Source organism: Eufriesea mexicana, unplaced genomic scaffold, assembly GCF_001483705.2.
Source record: "Eufriesea mexicana isolate 0111107269 unplaced genomic scaffold, ASM148370v2 scaffold3550, whole genome shotgun sequence".
NCBI classification, from domain to species: Eukaryota; Metazoa; Arthropoda; class Insecta; order Hymenoptera; family Apidae; genus Eufriesea; species Eufriesea mexicana.
In genome coordinates, this window is record NW_016911562.1 from 194,717 (window position 1) to 220,410 (window position 25,694).

At 39.2% G+C, this 25,694-nt stretch overlaps 1 protein-coding gene across 1 annotated transcript in view; it reads right to left on the reverse strand.

Moving 5' to 3' along the window:
- ptc (protein patched) overlaps positions 1 to 25,694 on the reverse strand; it is a 95,585-nt gene that overhangs the window by 24,534 nt on the left and 45,357 nt on the right. The window contains exons 3-6 of the mRNA XM_017905002.1: positions 16,637 to 16,826; positions 15,184 to 15,253; positions 6,514 to 6,611; positions 3,798 to 4,011 (exon numbers count right to left, since the gene is read on the reverse strand). Coding sequence (XP_017760491.1) covers positions 3,798 to 4,011; positions 6,514 to 6,611; positions 15,184 to 15,253; positions 16,637 to 16,826 — 572 coding nt within the window. The remainder of the gene's footprint in view (positions 1 to 3,797; positions 4,012 to 6,513; positions 6,612 to 15,183; positions 15,254 to 16,636; positions 16,827 to 25,694) is intronic.

Below are 25,694 nucleotides of genomic sequence, written 5' to 3' on the forward strand. Positions count from 1 at the left end.
TAGCTCTTCAAAATTATATTAATTATAATAAATTATATAAATTATATTAATTAAATTATAGTAACTTATTTGGTTTCATTTTTATTTCAAAAAATAATAGAAAGGGGGAAAGCTTATTATATAAACAAATTTATATTTATGATTTTAAAAGGGTTTTCATGTCAAAAGGGTACTAGAGCTCTTCAAAATTATATTAATTATAATAAATTATATTAATTAAATTAGAATAACTTATTTGGTTTCGCTTTTCTTTCAAAAAATAATAGAAAAGGGAAAAGGTTATTACATAAATAAATTTACATTTCTAATTTTAAGAGGATTCTTATGTCAAAAGTGTACTAGAGCTTTTCTAAATTGTATCAAAAAATTGTCAGAGTACAAAGGGTCGAAAAACTTAGCTTTTACCCTACACTGTATTAGTACCCAAGTATTATAATTACACGATGCTAGAATTCCAAATGGAAACGTGCGTTTCACGAAGCTCCGACACGTTTCAATACTAAACCTACCACTTCCTATAAATAACATAATATCTTTAAACATTCGATTTAAAATTCCGCATTCAGCGTTGCCTCGGTCACTTGCCTGCGTGATGGCTTTTAGCGTACGTATAATTGTTAAAACACGCGTGCTCCATAATCGCGACATATGTACATAGATCACGTAGTTCCATCTATGGAACTAATGCTAACATCTATTATGCGATTTTATACTTAGTCAGTACGAAAAGAGCTATAACCATGCGAATAAAGATTATCTGCTGTACCAAAGTAAGAATAAAACAAAATTATAAAACCCTGAACCTTTAAATCCTTAAATAATAATAATAATCAATTTTCCAATATTTCTCCAATTTTTTAAATTTTCTCCTTTCCTGTTCTCCTAATTAAAATTAAAGATAGTTATTTCTTTTCACTCGTAATCCCGATACAAAGCGTTACAGTTTTATTAAATGAACGCTATTTTTGCTCACATTTTATAAACTTATTTATCAACATAAAACTCGTATGAACCCCCTCGACAGCTTTGCAATTCGACGTTCCGCAATGGCGATACGCGACGATTATTCACGAGCATGGATCTCGCGGCCGAGAGATCGATCGCGGCCGTAAATCCCGCTATGAACCAGGCTAAGACAGAATTAAAGCTAATAAACGGACCCGGCATAATTGCACGTAGCCCTATGAGTTATAACATCGATCCCACTGACGCATGGACAAGCGTGCTAATAAGTGGTTGGCGGGCTTTTTGCCGCACGATCCGCGCTACGTTACCAATCGGCCTGGCGTGTGGCGTAACACGCGTGTCACGAACTTGCTACCTGAGATAGCGTAGCCAGACGGTCAAGAATGACCGACGCGAGGGCATGAACCGAGCCTGATATCCGCGAGAATTTCGCGAAGAGGTCAGTCTCGAGTAGGTGCCCGAGACCGAGATTCCTAAGTCGAGTTGGAAATTGGTTCGTTTGTTTATTACCGGTGTTGCGTTGACAGTCACCTGGACATGTCAGTTCCTAGGAAAGGGCCATAAATCATGGTGTTTGTTTATATGCTTCCCGCCATCGAGGAGCCAAGTCGTAGCCAATACGCGGAGCTAAGAGACACGACCAATAGGTAAACATGCTAGCTTCACGCAGGCCTCGCGCCGACCAACCGCGACGCACCCAAAGTTATATAAACAGTGGCACGCGTGGACCCAGCGGATTCGAACATAGACTCCCGTGTCGAGTAGATTAACAACTTGACTACTGTGGGCGCCTATGGGCGCTTAGAAATTTTGCGTTTGTAACACGAAGGGCGCCTATGGGCGCTTAGGGATTTTACGTTTGTGACACGAAGGGCGCTTATGGGCGCTTAGAGATTTTGCGTTTGTGACACGAAGGGCGCTTAGAAATTTTGCGTTTGTGACACGAAGGGCGCTTAGAAATTTTGCGTTTGTGACACGAAGGGCGCCTATAAATTTTGCGTTTGTGACACGAAGGGCGCCTACAGACTCTTAGAAATTTTGTGTTTGTGACACGAAGGGCGCCTATAGACTCTTAGAAATTTTGTGTTTGTGACACGAAGGGCGCCTATGGGCGCTTAGAGCTTTTGCGTTTGTGACACGAAGGGTGCTTATGGGCGCTCAAAAATTTTGCGTTTGTGACACGAAGGGTGCTTATAGGCGCTTAGAAATTTTGCGTTTGTAACACGAAGGGCGCTTAGAAATTTTGCGTTTGTGACACGAAGGGCGCTTAGAAATTTTGCGTTTGTGACACGAAGGGCGCTTAGAAATTTTGCGTTTGTGACACGAAGGGCGCCTACAGACTCTTAGAAATTTTGTGTTTGTGACACGAAGGGCGCCTATAGACTCTTAGAAATTTTGTGTTTGTGACACGAAGGGCGCCTATGGGCGCTTAGAGATTTTGCGTTTGTGACACGAAGGGTGCTTATGGGCGCTTAAAAATTTTGCGTTTGTAACACGAAGGTCACCTATGGATGCGCGGCGTAGTTTGGCTTTCTGACACGGAGGGCGCTTGTTTTCACAAAAATGGTGCACATCGTAACTCAACTCCTGCCATATGGTACGGCCGTTGCGTATCAAAATCTGCCGTAGTCAAGGGATTAAACTCAACCAACGACTTCGATTCAATTTGGTAAGGTTAAAATTGGTAATTAGCGTTGCAATTTTCAATTCACAGTTACTTTACAAGTAATAATAAAAATAATAAAATAAGTCCTAACCAGGACTAAATTATTTAAGTTCGATTAGATTGCAGTCTCAACCCTATCATGTCAGCCTCGCAACCCTTACAACTCCGTGAAATTTCAATCGTGAGTTACAGCGTTGCAACAGGTTGATTTGGAAAATGATGTACGTGTGAGTCGAGGAAATCATATTACAGTGAGTTTTCTTTTCTTTTAACACTAAACGTACAAAACGGAGTTAAATAACCCCTTTCAAAATTTACTTTATAAATTGTACATTCGTTGTTATTTCTTTCGCCCATTTGATTTTCTGCAAATTCTCATATTATCTGATTGTTTAATTTCTCGCTTTCCGTTTTTCTCTTAACTTATTCTTCACCGAGAAAAATTCTTTGTATACCTTATATACCACGAGGGATCACTTGACTCCTTATGGTAAGAACAGGTGTAACAGGTGTAAAACACCGGTACGTTTAGTGCTAGAAAAGCCAGTAGTCACGCGTGTCAAATGTCAAACCGACCAAATATAAAATTCCAAATATACCCTATGATTAATTAATAAATTAATAAATTAGTCACATTCAGCGTCCCCAAAAGCAAAGATCAACGGACAAATTTTCACTCTATTTTACCAAAACTGCGAAACAAAATGGAAGACCTGTCAACCTCATGGACCACCCTCGTCCTATCACCCTAAATTCAACTACCACGTATAAAACACGGATCTTCCGTTTAATAATCTTCGTAGATCATCATCACACAAGATCCACACGGAAAAATCGTGACAGTACTTGGGAAAAGGAGGAAGCAGACGAGAAAAGAGATAGAAAGAAAGGAAAGAGAAAAAAGAAGGGAAGAAAACTCGTACATTCCGACTGCCTTTTTACCAAGCCAATTCACAGCAACGGTTACGAGCATCCTTTTTGCGCAATTTAATCCGAATTTGTCGGTATCAAAAGACGACGCCACGAAACGCGTCGGACTACCCGTGTATCAACAATTACACGCGAAGACTTTCACCTTAATCGGTGGACACACGGCCGGCTCGTACTACAATCTCGGAGACAAGGTGCGTTTGCTGGCTCTGCTCGCTCTGAGAAGCTTGCTTACCTGCTGCGATTTTTTGTTGGGCGCGGTTTCCGGACACTCCGGGTCCGTCGGGTCGAGGCAGGGCTTGCTTTGGTAGCCGTTCGTTATCCCGGCCCTCTTCATGTAGTCCTCCAGAATTTTGAAGGGAAACATGAACTGCAGTTTCTTCATCTCGTCCAGCATCCCCGACGGATTCAGATTCGTCCACTGCACCGGCTTGTGTGCCTGGGCGCCCCTGCCGTGGCACGATAATCGAAAGGTAAGATCAATCATTTTGTCCGCCATATTTGCGTATTTTTCGCGATTACCCAACCGAGCGATCGTTAATTAACCCTTTGCACTCGACGACATTTTAGTTAAGGAAAATGTAGGAGTTCAAAGATTTTCTGCTATAAAGCTGACGATACTTTTTTCAGCAGTAAATAAGAAATAGTATAATAATTAATACGTGGAATTATTTGATTTCGATATTTCACACATCGTTACGTTATCTTAAATTTCACGTATTAATTAATATCGATCTTCGAAATTTTATTAAATGGCGACTGAAGGGTGCCTCTCGAGTGCAAAGGGTTGTTAATGATACCAAATTTTTTCCAATGATATTATAATTGAAATAGTATTGTAATTTAAATAGAACTATAATTTAAATAGTATTGTAATTTAAATAGAATTATAATTGAAATAGTATTGTAATTTAAATAGAATTATAATTTATATAGTATAATTAAATACTAGTCGCAATTAACAATAATCGATAATAATTTATAGTAATTAAAAATAATCGCGAGGATATCGCGATTTAATTTCGGAACCTTCGTTGGACTAACTTTCTGCAGAAATTCCTTCTCGCGATTCGAGGGACCTTTATGTTGGAATTGCTGACTTGTAATCGAGATAATAATTATGTAATAATTATGTAACAGTGAAGTGACGAAGTATGTAAGTATGTAGTTAATATTTCAGTAATTCATAATTGCAATTCCCTAGATATTACCGACGCGCAATTAATTAATGATTAATTTCGTCAAAAGCAATTGCACGTTTTAGATAATCGCGAAGATAGCAGGCTCATAGCTAGTCAATAATTTGATCGATCTGTTGGAACTAGAATTATCTTCAAGCTTTGCTATTCTTTTGATAGTTAATTACTAACCGTTACCGAGTACTATTTACCCTCGGAACAGCCTGTTCGTTATACATAATTCGTGACGATAATAATTATCCTCGTGGAAAAATGAAGTTAGAGTTGGAATTAATCTTTACGAGCAAGAACCCACGAGCAGTATCACTTTAGTGTGACTCGACTCCGGTAAAAGAAATTATAAATTAATTTATAAAATCGAATTTTTACATACAGGGACCGTGAAATTGCTCGTAAATTGTTCTGAATTGTTTCTAAATTGCTCGCACGAAAAAATACGAGGCTTTTGAAAACTGGAGTGCAAAATTTCGAACTTCTAATGGATAATAACGAACGATGGCGAATAAGGTATTATAATAAAAAGTACTATAGTATTACAGTAATACTATGGTAATAATATTATAGTAATACTATAGTAATAAAGTACTATAACATGAAATTTCAATCGGAGAAATTTGGAACGTTTTTGAAATTTAGAGCTTTTGAAAACCGGAGTGCAAAATTTCGAACTTCTAATGGATAATAACAAACGATGGCGAATAAAGTACTATAGTAAAAAGTATTATAGCACTACAGTAATACTATGGTAATAATATTATAGTAATACTATAGTAATAAAGTACTATAACATGAAATTTCAATCGGAGAAATTTGGAACGCTTTTGAAATTTAGGGCTTTTGAAATCCGGAGTGCAAAATTTCGAACTTCTAATGGATAATAACAAACGATGGCGAATAAGGTATTATAATAAAAAGTACTATAGTATTACAGTAATACTATGGTAATAATATTATAGTAATACTATGGTAATAAAGTACTATAACATGAAATTTCAATCGGAGAAATTTGGAACGTTTTTGAAATTTAGAGCTTTTGAAAACCGGAGTGCAAAATTTCGAACTTCTAATGGATAATAACAAACGATGGCGAATAAGGTATTATAATAAAAAGTACTATAGTATTACAGTAATACTATGGTAATAATATTATAGTAATACTATAGTAATAAAGTACTATAACATGAAATTTCAATCGGAGAAATTTGGAACGTTTTTGAAATTTAGAGCTTTTGAAAATAGGCACGCAAAATTTCGAAATTCTAATGAATAATAACAAACGATGGCGAATAAAGTACTATAGCACTACAGTAATACTATGGTAATAATATTAGAGTAATACTATAGTAATAAAGTGTTATAACATGAAATTCCAATCGGAGAAATTTAGAAGGCTAATTATCCACGATAAAGTCACTCGAACGCACGTCTAATTAGTTCAAGAAGTATAATATCTGCATCCATAAGCTACACCAAGCGTTTCGTGTATAGTTATGCGAAGCCTCGGCTTGCTTCTTATACCGCAAAAAGCTCGGCCATGCATTCAACGATAATCATAGAAGGTAAATGAATATTCAGACAAATTAATTCTACGCGTATTCCCGATTAATTAGCCCGCTGATTTTTACAGCCAACGAAGATTTACTCGATCATCCGACGAACGACGATCGCTCAGTCGTAAATTACGAAATTATACGGTCTAATAAATTTCAAATAAAGGTAACATTTTTCCAAACATGCTTTTATTATACTTACGGTATGTGCACGGGGTACTCGGGGCCCAGGAGCTTGCTACCTTCCCAGAAACAGTCGAGGGGTGTAATGATGGCGCATGGTATGATACTATCGAAGATCTAGAATTAAACATTCGTTACGAGCTGCTCTACTAATCCATTAATCAAAAATAATATCACAATACATTTCCGAATATTTTACACGATTGAAAATGGCTTTGTTTCGTTCCACGAAATTTTGCAATTACTAGAGAATTCGATTTCGACCCACGTAAACCTCGGGTCTTCTCCAACCCCTGATATTCTCCGATTTCTTTAATTTTTAATCGTGAAAATTGGCTACAAAGACATAGAAAACAAGTATGCAGTCGGTCGTGGAAGCATTCGAGTGTCTTTTATTTTCGAAAATAATTACTGCAGTGAAATACACCTATACAGAGACTCTGACTAATCGTGATTACAATGCTAAAAGTATTAACCCTTTGCACTCGAGAGGCGCCCTTCAGTCGCCATTTCATAAAATTTCGAAGCTCGATATTAATTAATATATCAAATTTAAAATAATGTACTATTATGTGAAATATCGAAATTAAATAATTCTTTTAACGTGTTAATTATTATACTATTTCTTATTCACTGCTCAAAAAATATCATCAGTCATTCAACTCGTACCCCTCTTTAGCCAAAAAATCGTCGAGCGCAAAGGGTTAAATACTAATTATTAATCAATATTAATCAATAATAATATTATAATTAAATAAATAATTATTAATTAAATACCCATAAATAACATAAATTAATACAGAAATAATTCGCATTGTGGAATATTTTTGAAAAATTCGTATGCTCGAATAATTTTGCATCTCCTACATAATTTTCGCAATATGTTCAGACTTAAAGAGTTATTCCCATCCCACCAGCATGTTCCCATAAATGCAGTATCATCCTCGAAGTTCAAATGCACTACGTTTGTCACAAGTGAGACACAATTGTACAAATACTTTCACGAGAGACTACAGGATATTGCATCGATTTAGAAATAAAAATAATTTGTCAATTGTCAGTCTGTAGGAAAAGACTCGAGGGTCAGAGAGGAATGACAGAAACGATCGATTCAGCGAGTTCGAACGACGAAACGAATGAAATCGACGGACCGTCTCAGTCATGGGACATCATAGAGGCCAGTCTAGCACAATGTTCTCTTAGAGCAAGGGGACGAAAGAAATTGTCACGTTCCGATGTATTTAATGAATTATTCGATGACGAATCGTAAGTTCCCGGCACCGATTTACGATTATTTCTCCTTTTCTTCGATAGTGGACACTAACGATCGCCATAAGGTTTTTCTTGGTAGCGAGGCATTATGGGAGGCCACCTGTGTGTTCTCGGAAACTCGAATAGGGCGGTCTCTCCAGCGAAGCGTTTCGTTTTTTCGGCCCCCTTGATTTACGAATAATATGAATTTGGATAGGATTCGAGGAACCTAGCGGACATTCGTTACATTGTCGTCAAGGTGGTCCCCGCAGTTGCGCGACGAAATTTAATCGAGGACGCGTTAAGCTCCTCTTTTTCCGTTGCCCCCTTCGCGGTGGACAATTATGGCGGTATTAATTCGTGTGCGACTGGTAAAACGTTCTTGTTTTCATTTTGATTTTAGCATGGAAGGTACATAGACATTTGATGATGAATTAATAGATTCCATTCGAAGCAGATAAGTGGATAGTTCATTATAAAGAGACGAATGAAAATATTGCGACAGAGTATCGTGCAGATCTTCACAAAATTTATTGCAGAGAAAATAGTAATAGAGCTTTCAGAAAAATAATAAATATATAAGATTTAGATATAAAGATAAGGAGTAGACCAAGCAGAATATAATCCTTATATTCGAAAATTGCATTCTGCCAAAAAATGGAAGAAGGAATTGCGTCTTGTTTTTAAAAAAATGATTTCATAAAAGGATCTTCATGGACCCTGTGTATCTTTATTAATAAGTTTAATAATGGACTAATTTCAGTAAACTTAAATTGGCCGTTGGGTCAAAATTTTAAGCTCATTGCCAGTGTATTAGTAAAATGCAGCGTAATGGACGTGGAAAAGAAGATTGATATCAAATTTCAAAATTTCGAAACTGCGGATAATTATAAGATATTAATATTGGTTATAACAATCGGTTGGGAAGTTACAATTAATAAACGGGTAAAACAGAGGAAACACACAAAGAGTGAGGGCCAGGTTAAATGGACAACAGTGCTATTAGCTTTGCATAATAACAAGGTATCAACGCGAACTGTATTAAATTGTGTCGTATGCGATTCACGTTTTTACCCCACCGTAATCTTTTCTACACACGAACGCGAGACGATACAGGTAAACAGCTTCTTTCGTGAATTTCTTATTCTTATACGTCTTTGTTCCAAATAAAAGTTCGCATACTAACTTTCCTCGCTGGTGGTATTGGGTAATGAACAGGCGTTTAAAGAATTTAATGAATGGGTTAATTAAAAATTGGACACAATTGATTGAAGTTGCGGATAAGATATATTAAATGATTTTAAATCTCAAAAGATAATGCACCATAAATTCATCCAATACAAATTCAATTTTAGTTTCCAAAAATTTAAACAAATTGACATTATCTTTTTCGAGTTGCCGAGAATTAAGTACCTCCTACCGCATCGATGTGATAACACGAGGCACAATTTGAACAAAGGATTATACGAAACTCCGTGAATTTTAGTTATGTAAATTGGTAACAATATGTCGTCAATAACTACGAATTTCCAGGGGCGAAATACTTCCTACAGCATCATATTCTCCTGTTACAAATTGGCAAAACTGGCACCAAACTTCTGGCGCAGAGAATTTCTAGCAAAGGGACGTCACTTCTCGGAAATGCCTGGAGCGAAATAATTCCTTCGACATCATATTCTCCTGTTACAAATTGGCAAAACTAGCACCAAACTTCTGGCGTAGAGAATTTCCAGGAAAATGACGTCAGTTCTCGAAAATGCCTGGGGCAAAATACCTCCTTCGACATCATATTCTCCTGTTACAAATTGACAAAACTGGCACCAAACTTCTGGCGTAGAGAATTCCCAGGAAAGTGACGTCAGTTCTCGAAAATGCCTGGGGCGAAATACCTCCCACGGCATCATATTCTCCTGTTACAAATTGACAAAACTGGCACCAAACTTCTGGCGTAGAGAATTCCCAGGAAAGTGACGTCAGTTCTCGAAAATGCCTGGGGCGAAATACCTCCCACGGCATCATATTCTCCTGTTACAAATTGACAAAACTGGCACCAAACTTCTGGCTGCAACAATTTCTTGGAAACTGACGTCATTTCTCGGAATTGACTGGGGCGAAATACCTCCTACGGCATCATATTCTCCTGTTGCAAATTGGAAAAACTGGCACCAAACTTCTGGCTGCAACAATTTCTTGGAAACTGACGTCAGTTCTTGAAAATGCCTGGGGCGAAATACCTCCGTCGGCATCATATTCTCCTGTTAACTATTGGCAAAACTGGAATCAAACCTCCAGCCGCGATAATTTCCTGGAAACAGACGTCATTTCTTGGAATTGCCTGGGGCGAAATACCTCCCATGGCATCATATTCTCCTGTTACAAATTGGCAAAACTGGCACCAAACTTCTGGCCGCGAGACTTTCTAGGAATCTGACGTCATTTCTCGGAATTGACTGGGGCGAAATACCTCCTACGGCATCATACTGTCCTGTTACAAATTGGCAAAACTGGAATCAAACCTCCAGCCGCGGGAATTTCCTGGAAACAGAAGTCATTTCTTGGAATTGCCTGGGGCGAAATACCTCCTACGGCATCATATTGTCCTGTTACAAATTGGCAAAACTGGCACTAAACATCTGGCGTCGAGACATTCTAGGAAACTGACGACATTCCTCGGAATTGCCTGGGGCGAAATACCTTCTATGGCATCATATTCTCCTGTTACAAATTGGCAAAACTGGCACCAAACATCTGGCGTCGAGACATTCTAGGAAACTGACGTCATTTCTCGGAATTGCCTGGGGCGAAATACCTCCCATGGCATCATATTCTCCTGTTACAAATTGGCAAAACTGGCACCAAACTTCTGGCCGCGAGACATTCTAGGAAACTGACGACATTTCTCGGAATTGCCTGGGGCGAAATACCTCCTACGGCATCATATTCGCCTGTTACAAATTGGAAAAACTGGCACCGAACTTCTGGATGGAACAATTTCTTGGAAACTGACGACATTTCTCGGAATTGCCTGGGGCGAAATACCTCCTACGGCATCATATTCGCCTGTTACAAATTGGAAAAACTGGCACCGAACTTCTGGATGGAACAATTTCTTGGAAACTGACGACATTTCTCGGAATTGCCTGGGGCGAAATACCTCCTACGGCATCATATTCGCCTGTTACAAATTGGAAAAACTGGCACCGAACTTCTGGATGGAACAATTTCTTGGAAACTGACGACATTTCTCGGAATTGCCTGGGGCAAAATACCTCCTACGGCATCATATTCTCCTGTTACAAATTGGCAAAACTGGAATCAAACCTCCAGCCGCGAGATTTTCTAGGAAACTGACGTCATTTCTTGGAATTGCCTGGGGCGAAATACCTTCTACGGCATCATATTGTCCTGTTAAAAATTGGCAAAAGTGGCACCAAACTTCTGGCCGCGAGACTTTCTAGGAAACTGACGTCATTTCTCGGAATTGCCTGGGGCGAAATACCTTCTACGGCATCATATTGTCCTGTTAAAAATTGGCAAAAGTGGCACCAAACTTCTGGCCGCGAGACTTTCTAGGAAACTGACGTCATTTCTCGGAATTGCCTGGGGCGAAATACCTCCTACGGCATCATATTCTCCTGTTACAAATTGGCAAAACTGGCACCAAACATCTGGCGTCGAGACTTTCTAGGAAACTGACGTCATTTCTCGGAATTGCCTGGGGCGAAATACCTCCTACGGCATCATTTTCTCCTGTTACAAATTGGAAAAACTGTCACCAAACTTCTGGCTGCAACAATTTCTTGGAAACTGGCGTCATTTCTCGGAATTGCCTGGGGCGAAATACCTCCTACGGCATCATATTCTCCTGTCACAAATTGGAAAAACTGTCACCAAACTTCTGGCTGCAACAATTTCTTGGAAACTGACGTCATTTCTCGGAATTGCCTGGGCGAAATACCTTCTACGGCATCATATTCTCCTGTCACAAATTGGCAAAACTGGATCCAAACTTCTGGCCGCGAGAGTTTATTGGAAACTGACGTCATTTCTTGGAATTGCCTGGGGCGAAATACCTTCTACGGCATCATATTGTCCTGTTAAAAATTGGCAAAAGTGGCACCAAACTTCTGGCCGCGAGACTTTCTAGGAAACTGACGTCATTTCTCGGAATTGCCTGGGGCGAAATACCTCCTACGGCATCATTTTCTCCTGTTACAAATTGGAAAAACTGTCACCAAACTTCTGGCTGCAACAATTTCTTGGAAACTGACGTCATTTCTCGGAATTGCCTGGGGCGAAATACCTCCTACGGCATCATATTCTCCTGTCACAAATTGGAAAAACTGTCACCAAACTTCTGGCTGCAACAATTTCTTGGAAACTGACGTCATTTCTCGGAATTGCCTGGGCGAAATACCTCCTATGACATCATATTCTCTTGTTACAATTTGACAAAACTGGCATCAAACTTCTGGCGTCTAGAATTTCTAAGAAAGTGACGTCATTTCTTGGAATTGCCTGGGGCGAAATACCTCCTATGACATCATATTCTCTTGTTACAATTTGACAAAACTGGCATCAAACTTCTGGCGTCTAGAATTTCTAAGAAAGTGACGTCATTTCTTGGAACTGCTGTTATTGAAACAATATAATTGTAATAAAATGAAAAATATCCGTTGCATCGATTTTGTCGAAGTGTGTCACACAAAGCTTTTTATACTTAAATAATGAATGAAATAAAGAAATTTTAGTTTTTACGAATATTGTCGTACGAATAATTTACAGAAATATTACAATTTATTCGAATTTTGTTTCGAAGTTACTAATAAAAGATTGCACTTCATACTAGTTAAAATTAATTAAAATTTTAAATTCAAACTGCGTCCACTTGTATAAAATGATTTATAAGTTGATTTATAGTGTGATATTAAGTAAACGCTTTATTTACAAAGAAAATAATGTACGGAATGAGAGGAGCCTGAAACACCGCAACTGTGAGTACGAGTGTACGTATAGCAAGTTGCGTGCATGCAGGGTGCTGTAAGTACATTTCGTCCGTAATTGATGGAATAAAAATTGTGTTCGAGTGGGCTCGTGCGAAAATACATCGTGTGAATTAAATATCCTACCTCATGAATAGTATATTTCTCTCGTAGATATTATATATCAATTACGTACTATTTCAATCACGTTATTCATGTAAACAGTAATTTGCTCTGCGAGTGTAAAGACGATTGCAGTTATCAGGGACAGGAGACGCAGTCGTGTTAAAAGCAAGGCACCTCATACCTAGCCCTTGGATAATAATATTCCTGTTTGCCTGAGATACAGGACACCGCTATGTGATTTAGTCGGCGGCTCCGGGCAATTCCTGCATACCGGAACATCTATCATTCAACAGAAACTACGAGATTGAAACTTGATGAATCGCACGGACGTTGGTGATCGTTTCTGTGAAATTACGTACCGTTCCTATGTTTCAATCTCTCTACTCTACAATTATACCGAGTGTTTCGTAGCTGGTGTTACAATCGTAATGTACGATTTAAGCTGTCGGGAAAAAATGGACATCGAAAATATGAAGTGGTACCTTTATCTCAGAATTTAATTTTTATGATTACCGGCTTCGAAGATTCCGCTTTTATCAATGCATCATTAATTGGCTCTGTACGTAGATTCAATCTCCGAACTATTTTACATCTGCTATGTCTTTCCTCTTATAAATTCACAAATTTTCAAAAAATTTAATTCCTTAAAAGTAATTTGAACGTTTAATCCGCACCAGTTAACAAACAGCCTCGAAAATAGGAAATAAATATAAAACCCAATATCTGTTCAATAGAAGCGCCCACTTTGACCGACTATCTCCGAATGCACCTCCAGCAACGAAAATAATCGATAATAGCCGAAGGAATACGTACACACCTGATTGTCGTTCACTCGATTGTTGACGTTTCTCATTACAACTAATCTGTCAGCTATCACGCAATTTCTCAATTCAAATATACAATTGTATATTATTAGCGTAGATAACACTTTATTGCAAAACACGTGGTGTATGAAATTGTCACTACGAGCACCGCAGCAAAGAGGTTAGGAATCCCAGATATCATCGGAAACTCTAACCAAAAGTGTCAACGTAAAATTTGCCCACTATCTCACTGATATCGAACTCGCTGAATCGTCGCGATCACTTCAGAAACAGTGGAAGATCGACCGTTCCCTTGATGGCGGTAAAAAAAATTAGAGCACTAAATCGAGAGCAGCAGCAGCGCGGTGAAACTCGGCCGGTAACACCGCGGAAGCGCCGCTCGGAGCGCTGCGTGTCTCTCACGCTGCTTTCGCGGTTTTCCCTTTTCCCGTCCCTCGAAACGCGTCTAACGCGTCTGCTCGTTAGCGGCGCGCAAGAAACGGCGCAGCACGCGTGAGCGCGGGATACGAACGCGCGACTTATACGTGCAAACCGTCGTCCCCGTTCGGCTTTTCAAGCGTCGTATTCAATTTTCGACGTTTACGACTGTACGTGAGCTGTTCGGGAACGACGTGGCGACTGGACGCCCGGGAAACAAACGAAGGGATCCGGCGCGGATACGTGCTGCGCCTAGCGATGGGCACGATTTTGTCTCCTGCTTTTCCTACCACTCTGAGAATCTTACGATTCCTCCATTTTATATTACATGTCATATATTTGTTATTAAATGGACGCAGACTAAGGAACATTGCTTCTGGCGAAGGCAATTGTATATATCTTTCTTTCAATGGAGATGTAAAGTTTATTTGAGGTTAGGAAATGGGGGATGAACGTTAAATCGAAAATAACAATTGTAAATCAATTTTTTCAGTTAGTAATTATGAAACTGTATATTTTAAGGCAAAAATTCCTTATTCTGCGCGACATTGATCTTTACAATTACAACAAAATAGTACTATTTCTTACAAATTATTAAACCGAATTTGAAAGTTCGTCTTAATTAATTTAATTCCCAAAACGTCGAATATTTCAAAAGAAACATATACTTAAATAACTTAAGTTACTTAAAATCAAAATGTTTCAAGGTAAAAAAAAAATCCAAGTGCTACTCTGTTCGGTGAATATATTTGTTAAAGTAATTTTACAGGAAATTCGTATGATACCATAGATCGAATTACTTTACATCGAATGAAACGGAAGATTGTAACTATTATGTTTCTGATAGAAAAGTGAACTGCGCCGGTCGGGAAGCAACGCCTACGCATCGTTGGTGGAAGAAGCATGATCGGAGCGTTATCGTAGCCATCGCTAGTTTCGATGTTTCCTAATGGAAATCGAGAAGTCACAGAGCGCGCACAATAACGCGATATCGTACTTCACGCGTCGAATACCTGAACAGTCGACGAACACGTATGTAGTCCGGCGTATCACTTACATCTACGTAAAGTGGTGGTAGTTCTAAATTACCTGGTCGATGTAGTGCATGTCGAAGTTGGGTATGTTCAGCGCGTAACACATGTCTTTCAGCTTCCACGTGCTGCAAGCGACACGGAACACATGCATTCATGAATACAAGTTTTGCATCCCTTTAACCCCCGTCTCGCCGATAACTGCGGCTTGGTAAGAGCTCTCGAGAAAAACTCGAAACGATGGCGATCGCGTCTCTCAGTCAGCCGCTCCCCGGTACTCACGGGGTGTCCACGAAGTTCGCGGGAAAGAGGTTGGAACGAGTTTCGAAAAGATGTTTGTCAAGAACACTGTCACTTTCCGTCCGTTACTTGTTCGAAATTAGGCTATTTTCATTGGAAAGTTACGCTTCATCCCGAGAAGATTGACCTTTCGATGTATTCTACTCTTCTCAACGAGTGGCGTCGTTGTAACTGTCAGACGAGATCGATATTTAACTCAAGAAGTTCCTTCGTTTCTTTAACCCTTTTAGTGCTGGACGACGATATATCGTCGTTCGCTACACTTGCGATAAGTGCCAACGATGATATATCGTTGCGTATGCGATGGCGCCTTATTCTTCACAGTGCGAGAAAGCTCAAAATGAATTTATAAAACGTTATAAACGGTCTAATTTCGTTGCAAAAGAATTTAAAAAATTCTATTTGGGCTTAACTTTTTGTTATATTCTATGCTGGTTAGTGCCTAGGCTAAAATTGACCGATATTGGTTAATTTATTAAAAATTATTGAAAATGTAATAGTTATACTTCATACTATGTGAACTATGTAAAACTGTGATCAAACGATTATTCTTATGTGCAAATATTGTTTGTGGAAAAGAAACTTGTTTCTATGTTTTACGTCGTGTTTTACATTGATGTTATTCGTATGATTTTTAATAAATATTTAAATACAATTGGCATTACGTTATTCTCCCTTTCTCCCGTAATACACTGCATTTTGAATTTTTTAAATATCACTCTTAGTTTGGATTTTATGAGCTTAGTAAGTTCGTCAAATTCGTCCGGTTATCTATGCACAGGCGCCCGTTTTTCGCTCGGCACTAAAAGGGTTAAACGAGCCTCAGACGTTATTGGACTATATCTGTACGTTGCTCTTCGGTAATTAATGTATTTTTAAACTGTTTCTCTACTCTTTCGACACTAGCACCCTTGCTTGGAGAAGGTGGACTTTTCTAAGCATTTTCTAAGCCTCTCAGTGGATCTTAGGCTCGGTGACTTGCAATAAAATAAGTAGAACTATTTCTACGGACAATAAAACTGACGCTAAGCCTAAGTAAAACGTCGTTGTCTATCATCTCGACAAAAAAATCCCGAAAACTCCTCGCCAGATGGAGATTCAACGAAGATCCAGACCTCTTTCCCGCCAAGTCCGTCAGACGCTTCGTATCACGCGAGACGGCAGAATAAACAGTGGAATAAAAGAGAAGGAAAAGAAGAAAAAAGGCTTACATTTCGAACAGGTGTACGGTGACCTGCGTCGCCGCCTTCAGGATCGCTAAATGTTCCTTGAGTGCGGCAGGGTGCAAGATATTCGCCCCGGAATGCCTCGGCGTTTGGATCACGAGCTGATGCGTCGAGGCGGCTGCTTCACCCAGTGCTTCCGAGGCGTAGGTCAGCTCTTTTTGCAACCTTCCGCCTTCTACGATCAAAAAATACCAACGTCAGGTGAATTTCGACAAAATCAATCGCGTCCAACGACGTATACGCATATATCAAACTATCTGACACGTTATCCCTATTTAGGAATCTTCCCAAAGAAACGCACTGTCAGAATTTAGAGGTATGCACTTGGAAATAATCCCTCCACTCCTTCTCATTCCATCTTTCACGCTACTGGAACCTATTACCATATACGTGGTAAGTGGACAAATTACGTCGACACTCTTTTTGCCTTATCTCGTCTCGCGATCCTGTCATGTCAATGACAGTACGGTGGTATCGCTTGCTCTATTTGGTCACCAGGTGTCCCATTCTCTTCCTTCATCGCGGAGAAGGACACAATCCTCCTCGTAACCGTGATCAAAGCCATTTTCAACCAATCGCTTGCTCTATTTGGTCACCAGGTGTCCCATTTTCTTCCTTCATCGCGGAGAAGGACACAATCCTCCTCGTAACCGTGATCAAAGCCATTTTCAACCGACAAAATGAGAATTTGCGTGACTATCTTTACTACTGTGCTAGAGAAGGTCTATCTATTGACACTATGCACTTCATTCAAGTTGCAAACGAGTACGAACTGTACACGATACGTATGTCCAACTGCCTGACACGTCTCCACGCTACTCCCACTACGTTCACGTGTATTTTCAACGAAACTCGCGTCCATTGGATTGGACCTTTCCTAGGGTCCGCCCTTACGATAGTTTCTGGTAATTTCTGATAATTCGTCAAAAGAACGCCGCGGCTAAAATACAGGTTTGGAACGCAGTTGTCTCTCTTCAAAGGGGAAACGCACTACCTGGACCCTTTCAGCTGGCTGGAACCGTGGTCGGGCAAAGTCACGAGGAGCCCCATAGGGATTGGCCGGTCGCTTTATTCGCGACTCGTGCCACTTTAAGCTTTCGACGGCCTGGTAATGTTTATGCTCGGGACGATTCCTCGAAGAGAAACATCGAGAGCGGCCCGGTGTCGTAACACACGTTTCTATGGCTTTACGGATATATACCGGGAAAAATTTCTGGCAGGGTACCAATGAAAGCGTTCCCAGAAGAAGACATGGAAATAGCTCTGTTATGGGACGGAACCGTCGCCCTCGTCACGTACACGACAACCCCATCGATCTTGTCCGAACGAGTCATTAGATGTTCACCGTTTCGATCGTTCAAACGCGTGGATCGTAACAGAATGCTGAATGGTGATTATTCCAGTTAGTTTATTAATTAGGCAATCTGTTAAACCGTTCGTATAACTAGAAATATCTATGTCTGTCCTTCGGTTAGACGGGGTAATTTGTTTCCTACCTCTGGGAGCCAAAGTCGTCGTAATTATGTTTATATTTATTAGGTTATGTTAGGCTAGATGGCGCTCGGCTCGACAGCTCGTTTGTTATTGAAATTATCCAACGGACTTATACATTATCGAGAATTAAATTTCCGTTTTATTTTACGTCGAGCATACTTTAATCTTCATCATGTTAATCGTAAATTCGACAAAATTATAGAAGAGTATCGCGTTATAATTAACGCTAATAGTACGTAACTGCTATACTCGTAATTTTGATTATTCGTCCTTTTATATTTCTAGTTGCCATCTACCAGGATAACGCAAAATCAAAATTCGATTTCGAGCTACCTGGTCAACACCTGTATAATAATTTGTTGAAACAGCTACATTTTATATAAGCTGTCAACTAAAACAGAAAACAAGACGTCTATGTCACATTTCATGTTTGTCCGGAATTTAGTGGAACAATTGGAGTATCTTCAAAATCAGGAAGACCATTGTACTCAAATAAAGAAGAAACGCTTAATGGCAAATTACGTATATTGCGGCACTGTCAAAATATAAAGGGTAAAGATTGTTTTGTATATTCGAACAGCAAAAATCAATGGCGGAAGACGTCAAACTAATTATTTTTGCGACACATGTAATCGAAGACCAGGACTCCATGTTGGAAAGATACCACATTGAAACACATTCTTATGTAAACATATACCTAAAGTTCACAAAATAATTCATAATCTGACATATTATGTATCACTGCTCTTTCAACGGAAATTAATTGCGACCAGTACGACAGCCATGTCTAAATTTAATAATACGATCGCAAAGGGTTAAAACTCGCGTGCTAGAAACGTGAACCTAGCTAAAGATGAACAAACAATTGGAAACATCCCTTGAAGCGACGCTGGAAATCCGCGAGCAAGAGTATGATCCATAGGAAAAAGAGCGAGGCCTTGGAGGCGAATGCGGAGGACCGAGGCGAAGAGAAGGGTGTCCCGGGTTGCATGTCGAGCGCGAAGCAAGGATACGCGCATTCATCGGAAAGCAACGCGGGAAGGGCACGAGAATGACGTCTGACACGGGGTACGTCGGACCCCACCTAGTCGGATTTCACCGTCAAAAATGCCGACGGCGTATTTGCTCGTTCCGCCACGGCGCGGCCTCCGGAGACCACCCGTGCTGGCCGCTATCAAGGCGGTTCTCAACCATCCGCGATAATAAAGATCGACGTTAATTAATATGTCAAATATAAAATTACCTAACAATGTGTGGAATGTCGAAGAAAAATAATTCTATATCTTAATTTGCATATGACTTCTGAGTTACCATTTTAAAAATATCGTCGACTCTATGACGAAAGAAAGTCTTCGAATTACTATTTTTCTGTAACGAAAAAGTCGTCGAGTGCAAAGGGTTAATATTGTTATTTGATTTTCTAATTAAAAAATGATCGTGGGAGTTACTTTTATCCATTTATTTCTTTTTTCTCTCGTTTTGGTTGGATGATAATTCGATGATAATTTTGTATTTTTCTAATGTATTTTTAAATTATGGTATTGGCGAAATTAAAAATTTGGGGAATATCGTGGTGTTATTAACCCTTAACCCTTTGTACTCGAGAGGCGACTCTCAGTTATCATTTAATCAAATTCTAAAGATCGACGTTAATTAATATATCAAATATAAAATTACCTAACAATGTGTGGAATGTCGAAGAAAAATAATTCTATATCTTAATTTGCATATGACTTCTGAGTTACCATTTTAAAAATATCGTCGACTCTATGACGAAAGAAAGTCTTCGAATTACTATTTTTCTGTAACGAAAAAGTCGTCGAGTGCAAAGGGTTAATATTGTTATTTGATGTTCTAATTAGAAAATTAGAAAATTAGAAAATTGATTAATACCTACTATTCTTTAATTCTGTCGATATTAAATTAAAAAATTTGTGAGTATACTTTTATGCTACTTTTGTGCCAGGAAACAGGGAAGTTTTGATTATTAGAATCTTGTAATACTTTCTATCATAGTCTTATAAATTAGGGTATTGGAAAACCTGCTATTCTTTAATTCCAAAGATATTAAATTAGAAAATTTGTCAATATATTTTTACATTTCTTTTGTGTCAGGAAACAGAGAAATTTTGATTATTAGAATCTTGTAATACTTTTTATCACAATCTTATAAATTGCTATATTAAAAAAATTCAGAAGTTTGTTAATATTATCAGTATTTAAATTAGGTATTATTATTATTTAATTTTCCCGATGTTAAATTAGGAAATTATACTGTAATTATGCTAGAAATGTGTCATTTTCAACTCAATGCCTGTGTTATTTTCTTGTTCGAAAATTGAAGTGTGGAAAGGATTAGTATCCTCGGTGAAATATAGTCAGGTACTGCGTGTTATAAAAATTCTCACGACACACCTTGCATTCTCAAAGCACAGCAGTGTTGAAAACTGCTACTTTATGCAATTACTTGACACGTCATGCGAGAAATTAAGGGAATTACGAGAGGAATTAAAACTACGTGATTTTTACGAGATACTCGCCATAACTCCTGTCACCCAGATTATGCAATCGAAATAAGTTCTTCGGTCGCAGAATGTCAGTCTATAGACGTATTTAACGGTGTTGCAACAAATCTAGATCGAATTAGATAACGAACGTTTTGTATAATAGCCGTCGGCTATGTACTGCAATATTTTTCATTTGTAATTAAAATCTGATTATATCGCGACTATGCTACCCTATCATTAAATAACCTATAATTTTTTTAAATTGCGACATCCTGCATTTTTCCTCACAACCACGCGTATAATTATCGAATAGAAGATTATTATGAAACAAATAAATCACTACGAAACAGCCCGAATCGTACCAAAAAATTCTTCCGTATGGTATGAACACAGACAAATCACTAAGTTAGTACACCGGAAGTCGGTTATTATATATTACCCAAATTCGTTCCTTCGGAAAGAGAAAAATTATTACACGTTACAATCATAGGTAAATCACTCCGAAACGATCTAAATTTATTCACTCGAGAAACCAAAAATTCCTCCAACATGCAGACTTATACGTATATAATACATAGGCCGTGAAGAGACACCGGAAGTCGCAATCACTGCGAAACGATCCAAATTTATTAATTCCAGCGATTCCAAAATTTTTACAGGACACACACATAAATAAATCACTGCGAAACGATCCAAATTTACTAGTTTCAGTGACTCCAAAATTTTTCCACGTCGCAAACATAGACAAATTATTGTGAAACAATCCAAATTTATTAATTCCAGCGATTCAAAAATTTGTACAGGACACACACATAAATAAATCACTGCAAAACGATCCAAATTTACTACCAAATTTATTAATTCCAGCGACTCCAAAATTTTTACACAATGCAAACATAGATAAATGATCGCGAAACGATCTAAATTCAATAATTCCAGCGACCTAAAAATTTGTCCAGGACGCACTCATAGACAAATCACTGCGGAACGATCCAAATTTATTAATTCCAGCGACTAAAAAATTTGTGCACAACGTAAACATGGACAAATCAGTACGAAAAGATCCAAATTTATTAATTTAAGCGACACAAAAATTTTCCAATTCGCAAATATAGACAAACCATTGTGAAACGATACAAATTCATTAATTCCAGTAACTCAAAAATTTTTACAAGACGCACACATAAATAAATCACTGCGAAGCAATCCAAATTTACTAATTTCAGTGACTCCAAAATTTTTCCACGTCGCAAACGTAGACAAATTATTGTGAAACGATCCAAATTCATTAATACCAGCGACTCAAAAAATTTTACAAGACGTACACATGCATATATCACTGTGAAACGATCCAAATTCATTAATTCCAGCGACTCCAAAATTTTTACACAATGCAAACATAGATAAATGATTGCGAAACGATCTAAATTCATTAATTCCAGCGACCTACAAATTTTTCCAGGACGCACTCATAGACAAATCACTGCGGAACGATCCAAATTTATTAACTTCAGCGACTACAAAATTTGTACACAACGTAAACATGGACAAATCACTATGAAAAAATCCAAATTTATTAATTTAAGCGAATCAAAAATTTATCAATTCGCAAATATAGACAAACCATTGTGAAACGATCCAAATTCATGAATTCCAGCGACTCAAAAATTTTTACAGGACGTAAACAAATTTTTCCCAGGACGCACACATAGACAAATCACTGCGGAACGATCCAAATTTATTAATTCCAGCGACTAAAAAATTTGTGCACAACGTAAACATGGACAAATCAGTACGAAAAGATCCAAATTTATTAATTTAAGCGACACAAAAATTTTCCAATTCGCAAATATAGATAAACCATTGTGAAACGATCCAAATTCATGAATTCCAGCGACTCAAAAATTTTTACAGGACGTAAACATAAATAAATCACTGCAAAACGATCCAAATTTACTAGTTTCAGTGATTCCAAAATTTTTCCACGTCGCAAACATAGACAAATCACTGCAAAACGACAGAAATCCGTCAATTCCAACAACTCAGAAATTCCTCCACGTTGCAAGTATATACAAATCACCGGGGAACGATCGAAATCCGTTAATCCGAAAAGCCAAAGATTCCTCCACGAAGATTGACCGGAAGTGGCGATGAAACCCGACCAACGTTCCCATTCCATCTAGATCGGTCTAAAAATCGTTGCCCTTGTACACGCGGCGGAGTTATCAGCGAGCTAATAAAATCGTGGCCGGCGATGGCCCCTCTCGGGCCGCGGCCGCATGAATTATCGCCGGCTAACGAACGCCGGATAATTAATCAGAAATAATTGCCCCTATTTATCTACGCTCGAATCCATAGACTGTTTGTATAATGGACGCGTATCGTGACGCGAGTTAATGAAAGTCGTTACGAGGCATTATGTAATACGATTCTAGGGGGGAAAGAACACGATTCGTGCACGGCCGTGGAAAAGAGACGGTGTGTGCTCCACGATGGAATAAAGGGTCATCGTGACCGACCTGGGTAACAGGGACAGATACTCTCTGACCGTAAACCTCGAGGGACCAACACGGTAATGAAGGTGGCGTGAAGAAGAAGGGAACCTGATTGCGCACGTTCGACCTTTTCCTTTCCCCCTGCCCCCTCCCCGCCGTGCTTTTACACCGTGGAATGTCGAAAACCGCTACGTATTTGTTCATGGTTAACAATAGCCGTCGCTCTACCGCGTCTATCAGCCTGCCCCGAAGCTCCGTGCCCCGAGAAAATGCCATTTTTATTGTTCCACTGCGGCACGCGTATGCTCGTAAACCGTGTTATTGATACGGCACGGCGTACACCGGGGATCATTTACTCAAATGACTTTATCGCTCGCCGAGGTATCCAATACTTTAAAAGCTTCTACGTGCTGTACAGGCTGTTCCTTCGCACGCGGACGCGTAACCTGCCCCGGATACTTGCATGGGGCACACTGCCGCCTCGTTGGGGGACAAAACAAATTTTCTGCGAATATTCCACATTTATTTTCTCGTTTAAACTTGTTCTATTTTAACACTGGGTTTTGGGGATGATTATGGCATACCTATCTCTACGGACACGCGTCGACATTTTGTTTAAAATGCAATTTGAAAGGTGTACAAATATAATTATACAATGTTAAATTGTTAATGGAATTATGAGATATGGATTTGTATAAAATTTATTGTATTTGTGGGGATTATTTTGATTTAAATGTAAAAGGTTTCTGGAATTTTTCTCGTGTAATTGGAGGTACGTCAAAATGGCCCATAAACCCCTACGTGTTAATATTGTAGATCTAATATGGAAAATTGGAAATTATATATGTAGTCGTTTTTCTGCAGGAATAATTTTGTTTTATATGCAAATGTGTCTCGTTAGTATATTATTATGAAAACTCTGGTTATTTGAAGAATATTCGATTCTAATTGCTGATGAAAACGCAGTGGTTAATTTAAAATGCAGTAACTCCGTGAGAAAAAATCGCAGCTATTTGATTCTTTTTTCAGATTGAAGGAGAAGATCCTAATTTTATACTGATCCAAACAGTAATCCAGGAAAAAATTTTCCGAAATCCATGTGTGTCCTCGAATTTGATAATCTTCAATACGACAGACATGTAACTACATTTAAAGCGTTACAGTGCTGGGACTATATTATACTTACAATTAAATTAGAGTGTCATAAAGTAGATACTTCAAGCTCTAACTTAAAACAAAAATCATGATCCTGTGATAATTTTTGATGCAGCTATCGAGGATCAAAGTTGACCAATTTTCACCTATACCGTAATTACTTTCAGTAGTGTATAGTGCGTAATATTTTCGTATATTTCTTTCCAATTTGTATCAATAACAAAGCCAAATTATAATTTGCACATTGTCAACGAGGATTACAAAAAGTTACCGAATATACGCGGCAATCCATTTACCTAATGTTACTAACAAATATGCCGATAATTATAAAAGAGATGCAAAATACATTTAAACTTCGACCACCTTAATAATCACCGGTATAATCACATTCAAAAACCTACCCCTTCGCAAATTACCCCAAACACCTCCTCGAACGACTTCCCAGCAGACACTCGTTCACTCGTCCAAATCCAGCATTAAAAAAACAAAAAAACGAGAATAAAAAAGAGAAAAGAAACGCGATTTCGCGAAGGTGGCCCAAAGAAGGCCCACGAATCTCCCCGGAGCGGAACGGGGCCCCGGACTAAGTCTCGAAACGCGATCGGAAACGCGATGAAATCCGCGATCCGGTAATTATTCCTCGCTACTGCGTCACGTGGAGTCCTAAAAGAGAAATGTCGGAAAAGGACGACCCGCGAAGGTGGTCTCGGGGTGGAGGAAAAAACCGCGGTGCGCGTGCGCGGAGGCGGCGGGCCCAAAAGCAGCGGCGCCGGCGCGTGAGGCGGCCTGTACCGCGAAGAAGCGGTCCGAATTTTATAGGCGCGGGTTTACTCCGGCCTCCGGGCAACGGAACGTTTCCTTACGAACGGAATCACTTACAACGAGTTTCTCAACCTCCTCTGTTCGCCTGGTGCCGCCCACGCGAACGTGAAACGCCAGGTCCCCGCGCGCGCTGCAAGATGAATCAACCTGTAGAATGCGGCGCGGACCATCGAGCGTAATAAAGACACTACTCTCTACGCTCTACGTAGCAAGAAACATGCGTCTTAACGGAGGCAGGGTAGAGAGAAAGAGAGAGAGAAAGAGAGAGAGAGAGAGAGAGAAGGAGAAAAACAGGAGGGAAAAGGGGCAAGGAGGATACAAAGTTCCCTGTGATTCAGCGCAAAGAGAAGAGGAGGAAGAAGGGAGAGACGCGCATCTTGATTTATCGGCGGGGCGTCTCTGTAATTATTTCTCCGTCCCTGTCTACTGCACCGGGGCAAGATCGCGGTTCCCGTTCTATCCGCACCCTTCCGGCTACCGTGATTGTACCGTGTAAGAATCTACTTTGCTCTCTGTCCCTCCGGGGCACCCTTGAATGGCCGCGTGTTTTACCTTTGTCCACCGTCTCAT